At 40.7% G+C, this 23,361-nt stretch overlaps 4 protein-coding genes across 4 annotated transcripts in view; all 4 read left to right on the forward strand.

The window, feature by feature from the left end:
• LOC144646848 (uncharacterized) overlaps nucleotides 1–2,501 on the forward strand; it is a 54,187-nt gene extending 51,686 nt beyond the window's left edge. Inside the window, exons 60-62 of the mRNA XM_078506542.1 lie at nucleotides 278–757; nucleotides 1,090–1,157; nucleotides 1,489–2,501. Of these exons, the coding sequence (XP_078362668.1) occupies nucleotides 278–757; nucleotides 1,090–1,130 (521 nt within the window). The 3' untranslated portion in view covers nucleotides 1,131–1,157; nucleotides 1,489–2,501. The remainder of the gene's footprint in view (nucleotides 1–277; nucleotides 758–1,089; nucleotides 1,158–1,488) is intronic.
• A 429-nt stretch (nucleotides 2,502–2,930) lies between these two features.
• Nucleotides 2,931–5,760, forward strand: LOC144646859 (protein eva-1 homolog C-like). Its single transcript, XM_078506557.1, has 4 exons — nucleotides 2,931–3,265; nucleotides 3,423–3,503; nucleotides 3,994–4,059; nucleotides 4,742–5,760. The coding sequence occupies exons 2-4, from the start codon at nucleotides 3,455–3,457 to the stop codon at nucleotides 5,458–5,460; spliced, it is 834 nt and encodes a 277-aa protein (XP_078362683.1). The 5' UTR covers nucleotides 2,931–3,265; nucleotides 3,423–3,454; the 3' UTR covers nucleotides 5,461–5,760.
• A 28-nt stretch (nucleotides 5,761–5,788) lies between these two features.
• On the forward strand, nucleotides 5,789–11,571 carry LOC144646858 (uncharacterized). The gene is made up of 5 exons (XM_078506556.1): nucleotides 5,789–7,135; nucleotides 7,794–7,876; nucleotides 8,735–8,791; nucleotides 8,874–9,482; nucleotides 10,070–11,571. The coding sequence occupies exons 2-5, from the start codon at nucleotides 7,801–7,803 to the stop codon at nucleotides 10,849–10,851; spliced, it is 1,524 nt and encodes a 507-aa protein (XP_078362682.1). The 5' UTR covers nucleotides 5,789–7,135; nucleotides 7,794–7,800; the 3' UTR covers nucleotides 10,852–11,571.
• A 1,079-nt stretch (nucleotides 11,572–12,650) lies between these two features.
• On the forward strand, nucleotides 12,651–20,808 carry LOC144646861 (uncharacterized). Its single transcript, XM_078506558.1, has 4 exons — nucleotides 12,651–12,926; nucleotides 14,291–14,350; nucleotides 14,533–15,147; nucleotides 15,513–20,808. Exons 1-4 carry the CDS (start codon nucleotides 12,836–12,838, stop codon nucleotides 20,561–20,563), a joined length of 5,817 nt encoding a protein of 1,938 aa, XP_078362684.1. The 5' UTR covers nucleotides 12,651–12,835; the 3' UTR covers nucleotides 20,564–20,808.
• Nucleotides 20,809–23,361: the final 2,553 nt, after the last annotated feature.

Raw genomic sequence — 23,361 nt, forward strand, 5'->3', positions numbered from 1 at the left:
GGCACCGGCAAAAAATATCGTTGTGCTCACACACAGAAAACCAAATTACCCAAGTACCATTAAGTGCCCGAGTACAAGGTCGAATTATGGCGTGGGCACATGAAAAAATAGTATGTTCACATTAGTGCCCAGCGAGAATCGTACCCGCGCACCGTGCCCAGGCAACTAGTGTGAACACAGCCATATAGCTACAATTTAGACAACCAAAGATAAGTAATATAGGATAAGGATAAAAGCGAGAAGATTCTTACATTGTGTGTTAATGCTGTCTCGACAGGAAAATGTTTCAGTGACCCGGATCAGTGTAAACATCAAGGAATGACAGTCATGGCTTCTCTCAAACTCGACAAGAAACATTTCCATAAGAAATCCAGCTCGTACTTCATGTCAAGCGGAGGTCAAACCACCAAAGCCCGAGGATTCGCTTTCCTTCATCTCCTAAACCGCTATATCGTTATACTCAGCACAAAGGACAAACAGTGGAAGCTAGAAGCGCGAGATCTTCCTGACGGATGGGTCAATGTCGCCATTACCTGGAAAAAGGACGATTTACTTAAGCTGTATGTGAATGGAAAGAAAGTATCAAGCGGGAAACCTGTGACTGTTTCAAGGCCAAAGGATTCATACTCTAGCTTGGAAGTTGGACGACCGAACAATTCTCACTCACCGAATTTCAGAGTGCCTTTGGAGGTAGATAACATTGCTCTCTGGGAAAAAGCTCTCACAAGCAAGGAGATAAGCGCATTGGCTAAGAAAGGTATTGACATTATTATCAAACTGTTGCGCTCTATTTTAAAATACCGTTTCACTGGTGCTTAAAGGAAAAGATAAACAGAAAGTGATAATGTTAAGAAGTAATTAGTACTTAGAACTCTTAGAGTATAATAGTTGTGGCGAGACAGGCGTTTTATGAATGGCATTCCCTATACCCTACTTGATTACTTACGTTACACATATCACTTTCTGTATAAAACCTTTCAATTCCCCATATATTCTCTTATCATTTCCCTTTTGTCTTCATTTTTAAATTTATTTTCAAGGTAGTAGTATTTCTTGGCTCTCTCTAAAACCACTTTATTTTCCAACTAGATTTAAAGAAAACGTCCAAAGGAAAGGAAAAGAAGGAATAAAGCACAGCCAAAACATAAAGTATGAAGGTAAGAAACTTATCACATCAGGGATATTGAAAAAAGTATAGTTACAAGAAAGAACTCAAGCTAAGACAGGCCGAGGGAGGCTGGTGAAAACTGCAGTTGCAGAGTTTCATGCATCATCCCATTTCCCGCTTTTAACAGCAGCTTGCGATATAATAAACGCGTTAAAAAACAAGTGACCTCCTTTTATCCAGATATAAAACTGAGGCTGCTTCAGCACGAAGCTGTTATTGTAGTTCCATGCAACAGTTTTGCAACCAAGAACAATTTACTTGTTTTCTAGATTTACGTGTCCATAATAACCGTTCTCATCTTGTTTTATTTGCATTTTCAGGTTCTATCATTACTCACAAGGGAAATAATGCAAGACAAATTTTATCTTAGAGATAAAAAATAAATGAAGAGATATTCTTATAGTAACTAGTCTGCCGTGGCAGTGATGCACAACATGTCCAACCGACAATAAAGGGTTCTTTTACGTGCGAGATTTTTGAGACGGCTCTGCATACTGGCCAAAACAAGGTCAAATGACATCTGTGGTAGAGACCTTTGTTATACGTAACAAAACAGTCAGTCACATTAGTTCAGATATTTTGCAAAGCATTGAACCACCTAAAGCTTTGCTTCAATAGCCCAATTTCGATATTTTAAAATTCAGCCCAAAGCAATAGGCATCACTACGAGGCTCTTGGGAATCAAGCCCACACACTGTATAGTTTCTAGAGGTCTATTGTTTTACGCTTAATTTTACTGAATATATCGAAACTGGGCTATTGGCTGCTAGTTTCTGTCTCCTTTGCGCTGTTCTTTTGACACTGTGTCAAATCGGTCTTGTTCGCTTGTTTGGTATTTTCCTTTGATAAGAATCAAATACATACAGCATAGACGATTTTTCGTACAGTGCAAAAAGTCACAAGGGGTTGAATTTTCAGTGAGGCGGTTTCTATTGCGCCCACCACGAAAAAATACTATTTGCTTGGTTATGCGTCATCAGAGTTTTATTGCATCATACTAGAGGCCAAGAAACAGTGAACATTCTTGTTGTACGGGATATAAGATTAGAATTTCTCAAAGTGTGAGACAATATTATTATTTTATCTAAGCGGAAAAAGCAGGCTATAGCTATGTTGATATTTTAGGAGTAGTATGCTAATATAAGTAGTATTACGTAGTCATTTAGTTCAGTATTAAAGCATTAACAGCTAAAATGCAATGCAGACGTGTATTCAATAAAATGGTTTATACTTCCCCGATGAAATCGTTTGTTTGAAAACACACGAGAGAGGAAAAGCAACTGAACTGGAGCATTCCTTTTCTAGAATTTCACCTGACTTGAATAAAACATGAAAAGGCTCATTCAGTCGTGCCTTTTAGCAAATCTTCTTTGAATCAGCCGACGAGTTTACGATTCTCAGCGCGAAAACTGGGAACTAAACCGAAATTTTTCATGCCAACATCCCGCAATGACTTCATGTTGCTTAGCAGCTTTGTTAACAAATACCGCGGGTTCAGTCAGTTCTCGGCCTGAACTAGTACTTGCTTCCCCGACTGCGTTCCAAACGGCGGGTTCAAAGAGAAAAACGGAGGGTGGACTGAGGAGACCTGAGGGCAGGAAGGGCGGGGAAGAGATGTTGCCCACTCTTTCTCTCCCCAGTCGTTTCTCGTCTCTGCGCGATATCTTACCCACGTCAGTTTTTGCCCGCGAAGTTTGGATCTAAAAATAGCTATCTCGCAAATCTGACGGCGCGCGTCGCAAATACAAAATAAACTCTTCATGTTATAGTTTTCTGACGAAAACATTGTAGTGTTTCATAAACACGGCTCGTAAGCGCTGTTATGTCACCTCCAGTTTTCCTTTTCAACATGTACCTGTCCAAAAACACGAAAAGACAATGACTCGAAGACAAATTCAATTTTCGCTTATTAATTATTACTAGCGCCTGTTCATACCTCCAAGCGAACGTAATTTTTTGACGGAAAATTTTATCGACGAAAGATTGTTTTCTAAACAAGAGTTAATGTTTATGGATTGACAAATAATTTTGTTTAAATACCACCTCACTGGTGTACAGAAGCTATGTTCCCTTCACTAAATCTGCTCCGAAAGCAAGGTTTGTTCTGTTTCCAGTTTTGTCGTGCTGTTTGTTGCTGAGGGAAGCGTAGCATTTTGTTGACGTATTATTTTGATTTTCTTTGGTGTGATATTCCTTGCTCAGTTGCACAAAAAAATAATTAATTCAAATTCCTTGCCTTAAAAATAATAACTAGTTTAAAAGAAAGGAAGCGAAGCAGCCGAGTCAATGGAGGCGAAGCTCGTTCTTCACCTCACGATACTTGTGTTTGTATCAGGTGAGTGCACTGGTCTTTAGACAGCTTTGTGTTTGCCTTGTTTGTTACCATTGTGAACTTCAACCTTGAGCTAGTACGTAAAAGATCTTTTGATGGCATTAGAACCGACATTAAAACTTTCCCCTTGCAAAACTAACCAAGCATTTCTTCTCCCAAGAGGAAGACAGGTTGATACAGTCTCGACCTGGGTCTTGACGGTCAAACAATTGTTGAACAAAAATGACAAGTAGAGTGGGAGGGTCTTAATATTTCGGGGTTTTCGTCAGTTGTATTAATCCATTGAGACAGTCACCAACGGTTTGCAATCAACTATAAGATCAGCAGTTTATACTGCTTTCAACTGCACTGTGATGTACGCAGATACTACCTGATCAGTAAACAAAACTCAGTTTTAAAGATTTAGTTGAAGAGGCGAGAAAAGTATAGAGACCAAAGCAGTAAGAGATTTGAAAAAGTTACATATTAATTGTTATTAATTTGCTATTAATAGGAATCGTCTGCCGCAGCACAGCTCACGAGGACAAGAAATCTTTGACCTCACTGGACTTGGCAGCAGGTAAATAAAGAGGAAATCACAGCTGAATATTTTTTTCATATAGTGTGTATTACCTTGAGTGAGAGGTCAGACTTACGTTATCAGACTTGGTATCAGGGTAAGTTGTCTGAGATAGAGTCCTGTGACTCTCATAACGTGGTACATTATGGAAATAATATTTCATACTCATTTTCATCTCTCAATGCCAGAAGTACTCACAGGTGTTAGGCCAACCTGACGAAATATTTTAACGTTGTAATCTTTCATGTTCAATGGGTGGAATGTGGTAAAGATACGTAAAGAAAACAACCACTTATGCAGCGATTTTGCATGAGACGGCAAAATAACTACTAAAGTTAATTCTTAAATAGAATTGTAAGCGAATAAAGTCGTGAACCACAATATATGCGTTGCATCGGACTAATTTGTGCAAAATGTCGCCGCACCTTGCAAAAAGGATGGTTGTTAACGTGCGATACAAAACGTTTCAGCTTGCAATGCAACGAGGTCGAATAACTTTTTATTTACAAATCAGTAGTAATAGAAATAAAGATTGCATGACTAATGAGTAAATATAAATGACTATTTAGAGTAGATAAAAGCCAAACACTTATTGAAAATTGAAAGAGTGAAGAGGAGTTTAATTGTCTGATAAGTAAATCAGTGAAACATCTCTAACATAGAGTTTCTTTCCATGTTTCAGAGAAACGACTGACGGTTTGTTCGAAAGGAAAGAAACCGCTAACTTGTGAGTCCCCTGGATCAGCTATCGCCATTACAGGAGTGTTTTGGGGTCGACAATCACAAGATATTTGCGCCTCGGAAGACGGGGATCCGGTCACAAATTGTCCAACAGCCCCTGAGGCCGAACACATTGTCAAACAAATGTGCGAAGGAATGGGCAGTTGCATTTTGGAAGGGAAAGCTGACAAATTACAAAATGGAAAACATTGTTATGGCGTCCAGAAATACCTTCTTGTGAATTATACATGTGTGCCTCAGAAAAAGGAAGCCATCTTGTGTGACTCGGAGAGGTCAATAATCTCGTGCCCATCTGATTGGATACTGAGGGTGAACTCGGCATTCTGGGGCCGCGAAAGACCGGAAGTATGTCCATCTGCGAGAGGACAGGAAGTGTGTCCTGGCGCATCAGAGACTGTCTCGAAACTGAGGAGCAGATGTAACAATATTCCTTTCTGCCCTGTTAAGGCATTTTACAAGGAGTTACAAAATGGAGGCGAAAACTGCCCTCATATAAACAAGTATCTTGTTATCAACTACAGTTGCCGACCCAGTCCTGATATAGGACGGCGCGGCCAACTCGGGCTTATTCCACTCTCAGTTTACCGAGGACTCAGAATCAGATCACGAATTTGGAAGCCTAGTGATTTTAATCTGAAAGATTCTAAAGATAACATATGAGGAGACAGTCACCAAAGGACAAACATCGTTTATAGTTTATTGATGTTTATTAAAACCATTAATTGTAAATATGGGACAAACTCTTTCTGTGGTAGCAAACTGCATTTTATAACAATGATGTATCAATGTTGTATTCAATATTACACTGCTTTAATCAAATCGTTAGCTTAGAATATGGCTATTTCCCTGTAAAATATGAAAAAAAACTATTTTTGTAAGTATTGAAGTAAGTAAACCATTTATTCTGTTTAGCCTTTGAGTTTTTGTTGTTGTACTTATTTAATCTTGTAGTCACTGAATCGACTCCCTTTTCGAAAGTGAAAGACATGTTATTCATTTCGAGAGTTAGGCCTATTACAAACCTCAGGGGTCTCTCCCCCTGCTCGATGTTGCTTCATGGGGTTTGCAATCCACCCGGCTTTATTTTTACAGCACGACAACATTGAAAACATTGAAATATGGGAGAAGGATGATTGGAAATTTGCCCAAGTGTCTCAACAGTTTTGTCCAGGATTGAAGGTCAAAGCTTTATATCTTTTATAATTTAAGGGGTGACTCAGTTCACTAAGAACAGATAAAAGCATTTGATCCAACATTTCGAAAAAGTGTCATTAAGCCTTGAAACGCGTACTTTTGTATATCAAATCTAGGGACAATTTGAGGACAATTTGCAAACAACCTGATTTTCAAGAATCGTTGGATGTTGTCCTTCAGTAGCATTTTAAATGAAAATGGTAAAAGTTCAGTTGAAGCCTTACACTACTGTAAAATGATATTAAAATCGTTTAAAAATCCAAGCTTTTGCCGATCTACGGCATCATTTCTAGCTTGGATTTTTAAACGATTTTTATATCATTTTAAAGTAGTGTAAGGCCTCAATTGAACTTTTATCATTTTCAACCTGATTTTCTATTCCTGATCATGACCTCATATATTTAAACTGTAGCATAGTATACATAAAGACCAATGCTCTGATAACAGTTGTTCCTACGAAAAGAGTAAACTAAACTCTGTTTCAAAAGTAATAACAATAAAAAGTGTGCTGCCTCAGTTTCTTTAGACATGACAAAGGCAACACGGTCTGGTGGAGCAGACCGCAATTGCAATGGCACCCTGGTCGGCACCCTGGTTAACGAACTAAGTCGGCTCCGCACATTTTGCTCCTTATATCCGACGTTTTCCAACAAATATCTGGGGACCACAAAATCGCTATATCCGAGTTCTTTCTACGACGATCGCACTATATCTTAAATTATTTTAAAGCTTTCTAAGAGTATAGAAATTAAAATAACGACATCGCGAGTATGGAATGGTCCTTCAGCGGGCGATAGAGGCCTACAGTTTGTGAATGTCTGCGTCGGTGGGTTGCAGTATTGTAAAACTGGGCAATTCGCTATTGTACTGACCCATAAACTGATATCTAAGGCGTCGAACGAGCAGAAGCGACGATGTGAAACATCAAGAGCTTTTCTTCTCAATCCAGTAAGAGAAGCAACAGTTCTTTGTTCTTGCACGAGGAATACTTATTAGATCACCCAGATCTTATTCCCTCTGACAACGAGTCGGATATATCAGTGACGTCATGCAATTCTTTCATTATTAACATTTGCGCGTAAAGTCATAAGACGAGCAAGGAGAGATAAGAAACCGCAACGCGAAAAGGCCCTGGAAAAAGGTTGGTTAGATTGTTTTGGTGTACTGCTTTTGTTTTTGTTTGGGTTATTGCACTTTATTGTGGAAATTAGAATTATTATCACCTCGGCAAAGTAAATCAAGCAAACCGGAATGTGTTTGCTGTAACCTGTCGTTTTGCCGGGCGTGAAGGCTTACGGAAGAAAAATTTACAAAGGTTTTCTATGCCTTCTTTCTTACTGAAATCTTTTTAGGATTGATGCATAAAAATCAAATCTTTTGTTGCAATTTTTGTGATGCCTGGCCTGTTGGAGAAAAAGAGAAAAACATAAATGTTTAGTCTATGTTAATCGCAACGATTTGATTTTGTGTTTGGTCTCTGACCCCATGTTTTAACGAAATTCGTTTTTGATTGAGATAAATTTAAGGCGTTAGACGTACGTCCGGTTACTTCTTTATACTGGATTTAGTTTCAAATGTGTTTTAAAATGTCCAGAGAACGCACTTAACTGATTCAGGTGATAAAAACAAATTTTGACCTGCTCTTAATTTCTAGCCACCTGTTGCTTAAATTGTTTTCCGGTTCCTTCTTGTGGTGAGTTAAAAACATAACGACACACACTTTGGCTCCTGCCTTTACTAATTGCTTTTCAAATCGCTTTTCCTGTCGTACGTAACATCGTGTTTCTTTTATTTACAAGGGCAGCGATGGCAACAAGCCGTTTAATTTACAGTTTATTTTCTGTTCTTGCCATTCTGGATATAGGATTCGCGTTTGTACAAGGTAGGCAGTTATTGTTTTGAATTCACTGATTTCTAAACGCGCCAAATGTAGCGGATTATACAGATACAAGCTTATAATTGCGCGCGTAGAAATTGTAAACCGTTTGGCTAATTTCCTCACTAGTGTTTAGCATCAGTGTTTGTTTTACGCTGTATGCCATTATCCTGGAAGCCCTAGCAGTAGAGCATAAATCCCTAGCTTCACTGATTTTGGTGACGACCAAACTTAGATACAGTAGAAACCCCGCCTCCCGACCAACGCGTTATTATGACTAATTTTATATATTGACGCGAACAAACGCACGGTCCCTGTTTTCCCTTTTAATATAGCCAACTCTTAAATGGCCAAATGTGGGGGGTCGTTGGTTGTCAGATAAACTAGGGTTCCACTGTATTAAGATCACTGAGCAATTCTTGCAATCAGTAGAGTGTCATATGAAGCTTAACACCACTTACAAAACTAGCTGTTGGCAGAAGACGATTTCACAGCCATGGCCATCATTTTTAAGGTAGCACTAAAACTGACGCGAAATAACATTTATATGGATTTCTTTATCGTCTCACTTATTTTCAAAAGCAAATCAGATTAGCGATCGCATTTAGTGCTTGCCAACCTATAAGTTGTTAAAAAGATTGAAAACCTTCTACAACATACCTGTGGCTAAACAGTGATACAGAGTGCTGGTGTTGTTCTGTAATTTTTCAAATACTATTTCAGCTGCTCACCATGCCAAGTGATGAATCTATAAACTAGGTCTGCAATGCATACAGATGTACAAAGCGGAAAATGGGCACGACATTAGGCTTTCCATTAAAAATGTAAATATTTACCCGTTTGAACATTTGGTTTTATTTTAAGGTGGAGTTCACAGTCAGGATGCGGGAGCTGGTTTAAGCCAGATTGATCTGGAAGCCTGTAAGTAACGAGCTTTCCAATAACAACCGACTGCACGTCAGTTATTTATTTTTCTAGTTGTAACGAAATCTTTTGTTTTTAGCGAAAGAGATTACCATCTGCACTACGCAAAAGAAACCGCTGAGCTGCTCTTACCCGGGCTCAAACATCGCAGTGACTGGTGTATTTTGGGGCCGTAAGTCTGGTTCGATTTGTCCTTCGGATGATGGTGATACACAGCTCGACTGTTTCACTGCGCCGGAATCAGAAGGCATCGTGAAGGGAAAATGCGAAGGAAAGGAATCTTGTGAACTTGAAGCCAGACATGCGCTGTTACAAAACCCCGGCAGTCAACATTGCCCAGGAGTAAATAAATACTTGACTGTAAACTACACATGTATACCTGATGCAAAAGAAGAAGTGATGTGTGATTCGGAGAACTCGAGTCTTACCTGCCCAGCTTCCTGGAAGATTGGAGTCAACTCAGTTTTCTGGGGACGGCAGTCAACCACCGTTTGTCCAGCGGATAATGGACAGACTATGTGCACTGGGGCACCAGAGAGTCTTGGAATTGTTAAGAAGTCATGTGACGGGCTGACAAAGTGTGACGTGCATGCGTCTTATGACCAGGTACAGAATGGCGCGGAAAACTGCCCAGGAGTACAGAAGTATTTGATTATAAACTACAGCTGCAAACCACATCCAAACATAGGTAAGATAATGAGCAATCAGTGGGTCATTTTAACGCATTCACGTGACATCCGAACAATCTTTGTTTAACAAGTTTTCAAAGTCTCCGATCCAGTACTGCTTTTCTCGTTTATATAGCGAACAACATTATAAAAACATGTCGCATTTATGACATTGTGTAGGTTTATACATAAAATAACAGTTATTTTAGAGTTACATGTCACATGGAATGTGATCAACTTTGTGGCACCGCGCTTGCTTGTTACACTGGGGATAAACTGTGTCTGTTTCAGTTGTGTCAGGCGGGAATAAAATCACGTAAATGCGAGGAAAGTAGGGTGGAAAATGGCTAGTGCGTAAGGCTTGAAATCAAAGGTCAACCCTAGGCGTTTTTATTCTCAAAGTCCCTTTCTTTTTCTACTTACACATTGCTTGAGAAATCAGGTAAATATGCCGAGGGAGGAAGGAAGGGAAAGAGTGAAATGATGACCTACGGTTGACCAGAACCCGTTCAGGGGAGAGTAAGCTGTTTCATGCTACATGCTACATGCTTGGTTTCTGAGTACTGGTATATTTAACGAAGTCTCGTGTTTTTATTTCATTCCCCAGGAACCGAAGATGATGCCGTTCAAGATGACCAAGAACCAGCACCCGTTAAGATTCCTGCTCCAAACAAACCTAACCCAGGCCTCGCTCCAAACGTCGTGAGCGATTTAAAACAACTGGACGGCGGACAACAGGTGGTAAAGGTACCGGCAGAGGAGGGAAACAGTGTTGTTGGAGAGAACTTGAACATTGGTCGGTTAGGCATGGGAGGTCTGAAGGCCCTGGAGAAAATCAATAATCTCATCAAGGCCTCCGCCGAGACACAAGCGGATGGCGACGAACCCGGGGCAGATAATGCTTTGACAGACGAACAAGCGCAGGCGATTGAGCGTATGATTATCGAAGGAATCCATCATATTAAGAAGAAACCTACACAGCCGACAGGACAGAGAGCTTCAATTCCCCGACAGAAGAACGCGCAGAAACCTTTTCCCAAGTTGCCTCAAGCGCAGAGACGGAAAGGAGCCCCGATACCTTTCCCGCCAAAACCAGTACCTCAAAGAAAGGATGCCAGAGCTGTACCAACGCCAGTTCAAGTGGGCGTCCCCAGGCTGCAGAATAAAGGGGCAAATGGGAAAGGCGCGTCATCAGGTAATCAGAATGACGAAAAGAAAACGGTAAATGAAAACAAAGTGCCATCGTTAAACGGCCCAGTCAAAGGCCCTGCCAAGATGAGGCCCATTCCTGTTCTTAAGAGCCAACCTGCGGACGAAAGAAAGAAATCGAGACCTGGAAAACCTCTTGGCTTAGGACTCGGGAATGCTGGATTTGGGAATTCGCCTTAAAATCTTTAACAAAGAAAAACTTGGAATACAAACATTGAAAACAAGACGAGTTCTTGTACGCAGTAAGCGATATTCGAGTTGCTATGTTCCTTAATAACAACTGGATTTTTTATGGAAAATCTGCGCTTGCTTTTGACAATAAACTTAGGTTCTTCAATAGTTGCTCTTTGTAGCAGAAACCCATATGCGTTTCTGATTGTATTAAATAATTTCCTTGAAGGAATCCTGTAAGACTTTCTTGTAATCTTATAAGTGATAAAGAGAAAATAGATACCTGGTTGTGGTTGCAATCGTTTAAAAAAAATAGTTAAGAACAAATTTTGCAACCGAAATAACTCGGCTTTGGGCTCTAAGTGAAAATTATACAGTCGCGAGTTGAATTTTAAGCATGTTAAAACTTCACTGTAAATACTGCTCGATTCTAGGTAATCGTTACTGATGTTAATGATCACATGTAGTCGAATTCCGCTAGTCACAGATATAGTGAGACTACCGAAAGTTTACCTATTTACTTTCACGATAAGAGAGGGAAATAACACTCAAAAACACGAAAGGACGGATCGCTTGCAATGCTTTTTTTTCACCCCAGTGCTCTGCTCTAGAAAACCAAATGCTTTGCAGATACAACATCGTGTTTTGATCTTGTTAAATAGCTCTAGACAGAAATTAATCGACCAACAACTGTAAATGTTTTCAATAAAGAACAAACTAAAAATATGATTTATCGTTCTCGTGATTGTGTCAAATATTCAAATGCCTTATCCTTTCACCTTGCGCCAAATGCTCCGCTGTTACTTAAGCACCACCAGGGAGGAAAACACTGTCCGGTTTGATTGTGTGGGGGGGGAATGACTAAGGCCGATTGTTTGAGAATCAACCAGGGCTAGGTAAGTCTAAAAATCACCAAATCTTGTTTCACTGGAACTGGTGACTGTAATGATTGTTATGTTCATGTGATTCAAGGCGGTTACAAGTCATTCGCATTAGTTCGGCACCTCAAATCACGTGTTTTGCTTTTTCTTACCTTTTCCAATTCTCACTTCCAAGCTAGCAGTTATCGACTTGTGCTCCTACTCATAGCATGTCTTAGCTAGTGCCCAATACTGAAACAAGCTTTGAATCATAGCAGCAGCTACACCACAACCACCAGCAGGGTTATAAACGTTTGTAGAACGATTATTTGCTGTTAATATTGCACAAAAATAGGACTGCAATGACAATTACGAAGCTATCGTTTAACGATCTTCAAGTTTTGGAACACATTGAAGAGTTTTGCGTAAGTTCTTCGGTACGAGGGGATATTGATTATTTGACGTTTCCCCCGAAATCATCGTCGAAAAATCGACCGGAGGAGCTGGGCACTTGTGGCTTACTAGCCTATTTTGCCGCCTTTTGGTATAATATGGATAAGTCAAAGTTATGGACCTTTGGCTTTTAAACTCGGTGCAATGGTTACTCTAAGCTGCTGCAGCTGATACTCGTAAAGATTTTCAGTTGTATGGTGTTTTTTGATTGGCTCGTACCACGCCTTCCCATAGGCCTTCGCGCAAAGCTGACAAGGCAGCTTGAGGCGAAGTCTGGTCACAGACGCCTGAGCAAACTTGACGTAAGATCTAAAAAAGAATAAAAACCAAACACAAGCTCAAACGAGTTCCTTTTCTTGGTAAATAAATCTGCTAACAATGCATTATTTCATATTCATATTATAATCAGTTTCTTATAGGGCTAAAAACGTTTGAAAAGGATCAGGAGCGAGATTTTATTGCTATTCATAAATATTTAACTAAAAATACGAGACTTCGACTTTTTTCAGTTTGTGAACAAGATGACCTTTTGCTGGTGCCGAGGTCATAGAAAATGGGTTGTCCACGGTTCACTTAAACAATCTTAAAATGAAAATCGAGATCGTAGAATCAGATTGGAAATCTAGTGGTATTTTGTGAACAAAAACTCGACGCAGGATGTGAGAGAATGCGGTCTGACGATGAAGAAACATTTGGTGATTGTTGTGTGGCTTTTGTCTGCTGTGTTAATCGATAAGGCGGTCTCAACTGGTACTCTTGATCAGTTATCAGGTAAGAGGTGATAAACACCTTGTTATGTCGTCGTAAGGCTTAGGTTACACTACGAAATAAACAACACCGATTTAGGAACATACCGGTGAACTGCCACAGACCGAGCACAAAAAAACGTATTTCACGCAAATGGTACTTCACGCTCCAGCTAGAACAGTAGCTTTCGAGTAATAAGCTTTCCGCTCAGCGAGGAATGAATAGAGAGAAGGGGCAAGGCGAAGATCAAACATTTGTCGTGTCATGTTGGATGTACCAGCTAAACAAACCGACAACTTTTGTCGCATAAACGTTGGCTGAAAATGTTTAATCAAGCTCACATAATTATCCAACACGAACATTTGTTTGTTCGTTTAACCAAGACTTCATGGTTTTTAGCTTCCTTGTTAGTGTCGTACACAGTAGGTATGACAGATATCGTTGAAATTGACGGATTTCTGCACAAGGTGCCTGTAAAAAATTTGTGGCTTAAAAATGAATTGTGTACATGCCAGCGGTATCTGCGGACTGAACGTCAAATGGGTAGATGTAATTGCATTTAGTGATTACGAATAAGCCGCGCAATTTCGGTCGAGTCTCTAGACGATGGTGTACAGGAAACATGTTACATTATGGCAATAGAGTACCGTAAAAAGCCCTCTTTAACCCCTTTTCTTATACGCCACCTTCTGGGCGGTTCACTTTTCTTAACAAGCCCCCCCCCCCCGGGGGGTAACCAAAAAAGATTTATTCGGGGAGGCTCCACCCCTAGCTCTAACCCCTTACCGTTTTAAATCCAATTTTGACAGAAATTGTACCCCTTTCGTATACCTTTTACTGAAAAAGATACCCCTTTCATATACCTAAAAGACATGGCATAGACTTAGAACAGGACGTTTTCTTGTCATTTACATGTAGCGCTTAATAAATTAAAATGATACAGCCATAAATTGCGCCTGTTCGAAATATTTTAATTAAAGGCCCTTTTAAATAACTAAATAGCAGATTTCCATATCCTTTCGTATACCTAAACTTGTGAAATCCCTACCCTTATATATACCTGAAGCCTGAAAAAAGGTACCCCTTTCGGGCGGAGTCTCCCCGTATAGGCCATTATAGGGAGTACCCCCCCCCCCCCCGGACAAGCCTTCCCCCTTTCCAAGATGGTCGATCATGACAATTTGAGAACAAGACAAAAGGTAACTTTACATTGATAGTTCATGTACCTGGTAAATGCAACCAACAATTAAAGGATTTTGATGGTATGTACGTTGACTTAAAAACAGACTTTGAAAGTGACATTGAAAAACGCACGTTGCAGAGCTCGAGGACCAAAAGCAGCTACAATGAGCGGTCGATTAATTAAACGTAATCCCTTTTTTCCGCAGCACGAACCGCAACTCCAGGTGCAGCAGGGAGACCAAGAAGCGAAATTGATCTAGAAACAGGTTTGGTGGTTTGCCTTAAATATATAACACTTTTGAGTAGCCAAGTTAAATGTAAACGATATTCCATTGAATACCAGTAATGATCTGGAAGGATTACGCTGAAATTTCACTCTCTAACTTTACTTGTAACAACCACATCAGGTATTAAACAACAACAAATCAGTATTAATTGCCTCTCTCAGATAAATCCGTCATCATTTGCGCTGGTCAGAACAAATCACTGGAATGCTTCTCTCCCGGGTCAAGCATCGCTATAGAGGAAGCTTTCTGGGGCCGCTTATCAGCTGAAATCTGCCCCTCGGAGGACGGAGATCCGGTCACTAACTGTCTCAGCGATCCTACAACCACCCCTATCGTACGGAATCTGTGCGATGATAAAGAATACTGTGAGATCCCCGCCCGTCATAACGTTCTACAACCCCCAGGGGTCAAGCACTGCCCTGGTGTTAACAAATACCTGGCTGTGAAATATAGGTGTACACCTGAGAAACATAAATTTGTGCTGTGCAATGGCGAAACAACAGAGCTTCAATGCGGCCAGGGATGGAAGATACATATCATGTCAGCCTACTGGGGTCGGGATTCACCATCTACCTGCCCTACGCCCTTAGGGAAGTTTTTCACCTGCGCTAACTCAGCGGATAGCGTGTTGGCGTTGAGGGAGAGATGTTCTGGTAGAGAGAGTTGTATCGTCACCGCAGATGATAACCATTTGACTAAAGAAAGAAGCCATTGCCCAGGAATTGATAAGTACGCTCTGATCAGTTACAGATGTCAGCCACCAGGAGAGGTCGCAGGTGAGTGAACTGAAATAGAAACTGAAACCAAGCAAGACAGTGATGGATAACAGGGTTCACATTTTACACTTTCGAGCTGTAATTAAGACGGCTCTCTTCCTACATCCCCATTTCTGACCAAAAGCCTCTCCGCAAGTGCTCCGTTTCAGGGCTATTCAGTCCTGTAGGATGATATGATAGAACCTTTTGGACAATCGGAACGAACTTTTATTTTCTTATGAAGATATTGCGCACGATGAAAAGCATTTATGTCACATTTCACATCCAAAAATCATCACCTCATGGCTCATGAAGTTACCCCCTTACCACCCAAAAGCGAGTGGAGTTTTGTCCTGTTGCTTTTTTAATTCCTTTCTTTTTGACAGATCCGTCCAGAGACAGTGGAAAAAAGCTCCTTGAATTACCACAGGAAGATACATTAAACACACTCCACTCCTCACTGTACCCTACAGCAAATTCCAAGACCCCTTCACTTCAACAGGCAATGGGTGAACTGAACCTAAGCATGTTACTTCCTGTTCCTCAGTACAATCGTGCAGATAAGCTGAAGCCAATTATCGACTTCCTTGGAGAAGAAAGTGGAGGGAAGAATCAGACAACGCTTACTGGGGAAACTCTCCCTGTTCCTAAAGATTCCCACCCGATCATGTCAAACAAAAAAGACAGCTCTTCTTCACCAGCTCAGAATGGAATAGCACCCTCCGCCTTCGCAAAACAAAATGGCATTTCGTCATCGACAAAGTTGCATTTAACCGATAATGTTTCGAGCTCCACGTCAGCTGTAAATAGTGTCCTCGGATCCTCAAAAAGTCAAGCTGCAGTAATTTCACAAAGCATACAAGCAAATGAAGCTTCCACATTGGGCTCGGTTAGACCACTCCAAACAGTTAACCATAATTCTGCTTCAGCCACGACTGATGCAGTAAAAAGACCTTTAGAGTTGTCAACAAATCCAACACAAAAGCCGCAAGTTTCTACTGCAATACAGCCGCTTGAGGATATTACAGAAGGGTTGGTAAAGAGCTTTCTTAGCAGCAAGTTTGGACAGGCGCTTGGCAAAAGTCTTCTTGACTCTGGTACAATTGAGGACTCCTCTTATAAAAATATACTTGCACAACATTTCGGTTCTAGCGCCAAACCAACCTCATCGCCAGCAAAACAAATTCCCGCAAACCAAGATTTGATTGCCAACCTCGTTTCAGGCCTGATACACAAACCCACAAAGCAAGATTCAACAGGCAACTCGGCTTTGAACAAGAACAATGAGAAGGAGATCTCAAAGCCTGTTAAACAAGACTCCACTAACAACTTGTCTTCTCCAACTGTTTCAATAGGAAATAAAGTTTTCTCATTGACTGACTTGGCAAATTCTTTGCTTAATGAAAAGCCAGCTTCGAGTAAATCAAAAAATGTAAATAAAGATATCCATCCAGTCAAGCAGCGAAACAAAGAAAAAATTAGAAGACTTGATGAAAAGATTGCCACATTGGAAACTTTAAGTGATGCTTTAGACGCTTTAACAAATCAGCTATCGCCAGACGAAACGTCAGAAGGCGAACAGAAACACAAGGAAATCTCGCTCAGCTCCGACAAACCAATTATCCAAGAACAACGACCTAACAAGCATCACACACATCATCATAAGAGCGACCCATTCTCTGAAGATCTAGACATGTTGAGTGCACTTTTAGCACGGGACACAACTCTACCGCACACAGAAAAGAAAAAGCCTGTCGTTTCCAAAAATGATAAAGACTCGACCACTATCGTGGGGATAAAAGGAAAAAAAGGGTTGAGCTCAGCAGACCTAGAAATGTTGCAAAACAAAATCAATCAAGCCATAGAAATGGCCGAAGCCGTGGGACGACAGCACAATACCGCTTCGCAAGCCAAGTCAGCCACTTCGTCGTCTTCTTCTTCTTCTTCTTCTTCTTCTGCTTCTTCTTTCTTGCCTCTTCTTATGGCAGGAAAAGTAAGTGAAGACGTCGGAGCACAAACACGGGAAGAAGTGGCAAAAATTCACACCAATAGTGTCGCTTCGAAAGGAACCTTGCCGTCTAAGGATCATGAAATGCAAAGCTTGCAAGCTATTTTAACAAGGCTTATTGACAGCGCTATGCGGAAGGGAACATTGAACCAGTTAGTGCAAACATGGGGTCGTAGTGGAAGTCCATTTGCAGACATAGCGAAAAACATTTCACTATATTTACAAGGCAATAGCAAGCTTAAGACGCCAATTTCGAGACTGGGAAGCAAACAAACCGCGGTCGTCACCCAACCTAAAACGAACACTGGTGCAACAGTTCAAACTAATTTGACCTCTCTTCTTGCTAAAGGCATTGCGGGTTTGACAGGGCAATATAGTAATTTTACATCGTCGACTGGCAATAATCTCTTTACCAAAGCTGTCAATAACATCATTAGTGCACTTTCAAAGCGGCAGGGATTACACAAAGGTAACTCCACGAACCGTTCATCATTCGTGACAACTGACACTCTAACCGACTTCAAAGGAGTACTTTTGGGAGGGCGCATCAACAAGCTAAAGCATGTACCTATAGCAGATTCCATGGTTGGATTGGAAAGTAAGATTTTGGCTGAGATTTTGAAAGGACATGGAAACAAATCGTTTTCGACGAATACTTCTGGACCTGCAAATTTTACGATAGGAAACAAGGCAGGAGGCAAAAGTGGTAACAAGTTTGAATTGCTTCATGGTAATCACACATTGCAAAAACCTGTTCTTGGTGAGCAAGGAAAACAAAAGCTTACGTATTCCAGTTATGGAACCAAAAATGTGTCAAGAACCCTACGGAATAACACTTTGATGGATTTCATGAAGAGTATGGAAGAACCTGGAGGTCCACCACATCTTCAAAAGAACAATAACACCAAAAATAACATAGGAAACAAACACTCTAAAGTAAAGCCGCACGTAAATGATTTAATGAGTGTGATCGCTGCAAGTCTGTTAGATTTAGGAGACATCCAGCAGGACAGCTCTTCAAAAACCAAGCCAAAATTAAGGTACGAAGAAACTGGAAAAGAGAAATTACTACATGGGTTTCCAAATGACCATAAGATGAGTGACTTTTCCAGAGACGATGCGGTGCTACAAGCGCCAAGCGATCATGCAGCAGCTAAGACAAACAGCAGCAACAAACGTCCCAGTGAGCAGCATAATTCTACAGAGTCATCCACTAATATTATTATGCTACAAAATAATACGAAAGGCTTTCTCCAAAGTGAAACACCCAAAAGTCCAGATGAAGAAAGTCAGAAAGTTGACTTAGGTGATCAGACAGTGACTCTCACCTTAGAAACGGTGGATGACACGCCTACTCCATCACCAGAAACCAATCAAGGGCCAAAAACACAAACCGGTTTAAGAAATAATAAAGTTCCGCATTACCTCAACCTTCATTCAGCGGTAACACTGGGGAAAATCAACGCCACTAGTATCAAGAATATAGAGCATTCATTCCCACAAAGCCAAATCCAAGAGGTGCCAACAGCGCTCTCTGACTTTAACACTGAGGCAAAGAAGCCGGAGATAGCCTTACCGTCAGATGGCGATGGCAAATTAATGACTATCTCTCCTTCTCCTGAATTAAATCCTGGATTTGCAGGCGACTTTCAGACAAAGTCAAAGCCAGAACTTCCTCTGGGATTGCAGATGAATGCAATTGGCAGAATAGCGGAGTCAGATGACAAGACATCTGTCACACCCGATGACCTGTCCGCTGCCTTGACTTCTACTGCTCCGTCAGAGTTGTCCGCTGCCTTGTCTTCTACTGCTCCCTCAGAGCTGTCTTCTGCTTTGGCTTCTAAAACTGGAGAGGCAAAATCTTTCGAAGACAAAATTCTTCCAATGGCGTCGGATTTAACCTCTGTAACCGATGCTAAAGGCGGAGAAACGGAGAGCATTGTGTCAAAAGCTTCATCCACCAGTTTAGAAAACCCAAGCATCATTCACAAACCAAGTTACACCGGTGCCACTGCAAGAAGTGCCGCTATGCCAACCGCTTCTGAAGTGCGAGAAATGGCCACCTCCATTAAAGCTTTGTTGAAAATCCTTAGCAGCTATTCAAAGAAGTTAAGACTCGAGGAAGATGGAGATGACTCGCCCAGTGGAGTGCTTCCAACCCGAAGCCGCACAGCAAATCGAGTGAGCGTTGATAGCAAGAACACGAACAAGGAAAAGATGATAAATCCTCCTAGCAGTGGGGTTACTGCAACAAAGTTCAACGCAGATGTGTATGCCAACATCCCTCCTTCATCCATAACGCTACCCAAATATGCTGACAGTGGTGTCTTGGAAAACATCCATCCTCCTTCATCCATAACGCTACCTAAATATGCTGACAGTGGTGTCTTTGAAAACATCCAGGAACAGCCGCCGAATGCAGAAGCAAGCAACTACAACTGGAACCTCGGAACAGAACAGGCACATCCACAAATGCCATTTGACATCAACCCCACAAAGACCAGCTTGGAACCTCAACTGGGTGCTAATCAGTGGAGGCCTGGGAACGAGGCAAGCGAAACGGAAGCGCTTAAAGATTTGAATTTGCCTTCCATTGAGGATGACCCAACGGTTCGTGCCGTGCAAAACATGGTGGCTGAAGAAAACGCGTATATAAGCGAAAAACGAAAAGCGATTCAAAAGCACAAGCAGCAGGATTTAGGTGTGAAAAGTCAATTGCCAGGAACGCCCGGAGTTATCGGTCGAAATACCATACCAAAACACAAAGGACATCAGCAAAACAAATCTCGTATAGAGCATGAAAAGAATAAAAAGAAAGTCGCTAATTTTGGTAAACGCAACGATACAAAGAAGGCGATTGTAAGAGGCAGAGACGAAATCCCACGACACAGAAGCAATAAGCATCCCCGTCAAAATGTGTCGGCTGTTGGAAAGAGAAAGCCTGCCATACAAGGGAATACAACTCACCATGGCAACAAACAAACTTCCAGTCCGCCGGGGATGATGGGAAACAGCGGGAACACGACTCAGTCGGTGAGCAGCAGAGACAAAATACCTGGCAACAGAGAAAGTAAAAATGCATTTAATAATTCTGCTCCTGTATCACGAGATAATAAAAAGACTTTTAAAATCAAGCACGACCTGAAAAAGGGCCTACTATCTGTTCATCGTCCAAATGCAACTAAAACGGCAGTGGCTAACACCCTGAAGATTCACGATCATCGAAACCCAAAAGTAAAACCCTTTGGCGGAGAGAAACTTTCTCACGGATTAAACATCACTAAAGTCATTGGTGATAAGAGGAATCTACATCCGATGAAATTAGGAAAAACGTATGATGTGCCCAAAAGAAATGCCATAAACAGCAACGGAACTGCATCAAAACTTAAACATGTTAGAGCGCAGAAAGCTACACCTAACATAAGCTAAACGCTGAGATTTGATATGGCGTCACACTTCATATGAACTACAGCATCTTGGAAACGGTAGAGCTTTCGTTTTTATCGCAACATATTTGTCAGAATTAGGCAGTTTCAGCTGAATAATTTAATTCTCTGTTCAAACAATTTTTTTTATTTGTCCTCTTGGACTTGTCATTTCAAGTAAAACGTCTAATTTAAAGAAGGTATAGGAAATAAGGCTACAAATTTGGCGATAATGGTTGTAGAAAGGCAAATTAATTAATAAAAGTATATTTTGATGTCAAAACTGCTGAATTCTACTTTATCTTCACTGCATGTTCAGAACCTCCAGCCAACATTAAACCGGCCGGATTATTCGATATGCCTGATCTTCAGGCAGTACGTTCTAACAACGAGAACTGAAGAAAGCTGCGACAGAAGCCCAATATGTAAAACGTTTGACCCATAAAGCAAAGCAGGAGAAAGGAATACTAACAAATTACTACAACTCATACATGTCATATAGAGCAGTGGCAGATCCAGAAGTGATAAAAAAGAAGGGTTCTAAATTGAAGATGGATCCCTCGTCGCTAAGAAGGGATGGGGTGAGGGTGCAGAATGAAGGTTTGGTGTGTCCTTTTCGCCCGAAGGCAGGAGGGCTCTAATAACAATAATAACAGGGGGAAGGGAAGGAATAAGAAAATCTTTTTGGGCCTCTATTATTTAGCAGATCTCTTAGATCTGCCAGTTTCAAGATGAAAATTCAAAACTTACATCCACTTCTTTGGAAAGGTCACACGGCTGTCTGTATTGGAAAATCCCTCATTGGTGATAAATAGGAAGTTTTGAATAAGGAAGTCACGAATAACTGAACGAGGAAGTATTGAAGAGAAGTGTCAAAACAAGGAAGTGCTGAATAAGGTTGTTGTTGTCGCGCTTCAGGTCATAAAATCATTCAGTGAAAACACAATAGTTTTAAATTACAAAATTAGGTTCACTCATAGGCGTACGAGGCGGGGGGGCGAGGGGGGCTGCAGCCCCCCCAGTGCCGAAATTTTTCGGGTAAAATGCTTGGAATTCGGGCAACAAGCCTAGCGAAAAAATAGAAAATAAGCCGACAAATCTCAATATTACGTTCAAAACTAATTACATCAACAGAAAAAGTATTGGAAATCTACCGAGCTTTGTGGTTCAAAAGTCCAAATTTCTCATTCACCTGCTTTCCTTTCCTCTTGCAAATTGCTGTAATCATGTTCGATTTTCCTTGCAAATTCTGCGTGACCACTCAGTTTGATTCAGTTGCAATCAGCTTGTTTTCATGTTACGTCATAAAATTCTGAAATCAAAATTCACTAGGCCTGCTAAATTTTCGTTGTCATTAGGCGAAAGATAAACTAAAAATAAATATTTTTGCAAATTTCCAGATCGATAGTGTCATTCGTTTTTAAAACAGAGCATTTTGAATATTTGAGTTCTCCGTCGTATGTGACATCAAGCTGGGTGCCGTGACAAAGCTGTTTTGTTTGAAAAAAGGCGATTCCTTTCCATTTTGTGCAGAATGAACATTTCAGATATAATAAGTGGTGTTTATGTGAAAATGTACTAGCTCTTAAGCCAAGGATGGCCGCTGTTGTAAACGGAATTGAGTTCCAGATGGTTTCTCTGACATCACGGCGGCCATTACTGTGTCCCTCGGCAGGACACAGTTATGGCGGCTCCATACCAAGCTTTATAAATTTGCGAGGAAAGGTTCGGCAAATAACTCGCGAACGGTACACCGCACAGACCCGAAACTTGGAGAAAGTGTTTATCTATTTATCATCTGTAATATTTGAAATTCATAGCTTCTGTAGTTGAATGGTTTCGAATTTATTTTTTGATTGCGTGACAGTGAAAACCAGCAATAGCTTGAGCATTTGCGCGCGGTGGACCCAGTGTAAGACCTTGAAACAAAGCTGTTACAAATGTGATGGAGCTGATGCTTTTCTCAAATGTTAAGTTCTCAGGGCAAGCTTAAAACTTTCGACCGATTCATCCCTTATGGTTTCACACGCTTTTGTGTAACTTTCAAGTGGGAGGAAAACAATGCAAATTGGCTTGCCCAAAGTACTTTAATTTTCGCTGAACTAGGGTGAATAAATAAAATATTTCCGAAGAAAAAGGATTCAGTACATTGACACCTTCGGGCAATGATACGAAATTAATTAAAGAACTATCGTTTCCTTTAAGCAAGCAGGCAAGGTTTTTTCACAACTATTTTAATGCACATTTTGTTTTGCATATTATATAGGCCTCTTTATTCAACCCATGCCAATTTTTTTTTTCGGGCAATAAGGTCTCCGCCCCCCCAGGTCCGAAGGTGCCCGTACGCCTATGGGTTCACTGAAAACCTGCACTAGGGTGCTATAGTAAAATTAGAAGCATTATATTTTTTCAGCAGTAGTCATAGCAAAAGCTAATCAAACTCCATGAAATAACTGTCAAATAAGTATTGCCGATCGCGAACCAACCAGATTTGACGATTTTATGATTGATATTATATCTGAGCAAAGCGTGGGAGTAAAACTTGGTAGCAATATAATATTTACTTCAATATAATGAAGAATTAAATTTGTAAAATATTCAAAAAAAAATCACAGCGCTGATTTAATTTATTCGCATCTACAAAATGATAAAATATATATCTTTTTATATAACACAAATTACAGGGGGAATTATATGCATGTCTCCTGCATGACTAATAATACACTAATCAGGTAATTCTGAGCTACGGCAATCTGACGTTAAAACGCTGACGCTTTCATACTTTTTACACAAAGTCCAAAG

This window comes from Oculina patagonica, chromosome 3 (genome assembly GCF_052425735.1).
Source record: "Oculina patagonica isolate OP01 chromosome 3, crgOcupat, whole genome shotgun sequence".
NCBI classification, from domain to species: Eukaryota; Metazoa; Cnidaria; class Anthozoa; order Scleractinia; family Oculinidae; genus Oculina; species Oculina patagonica.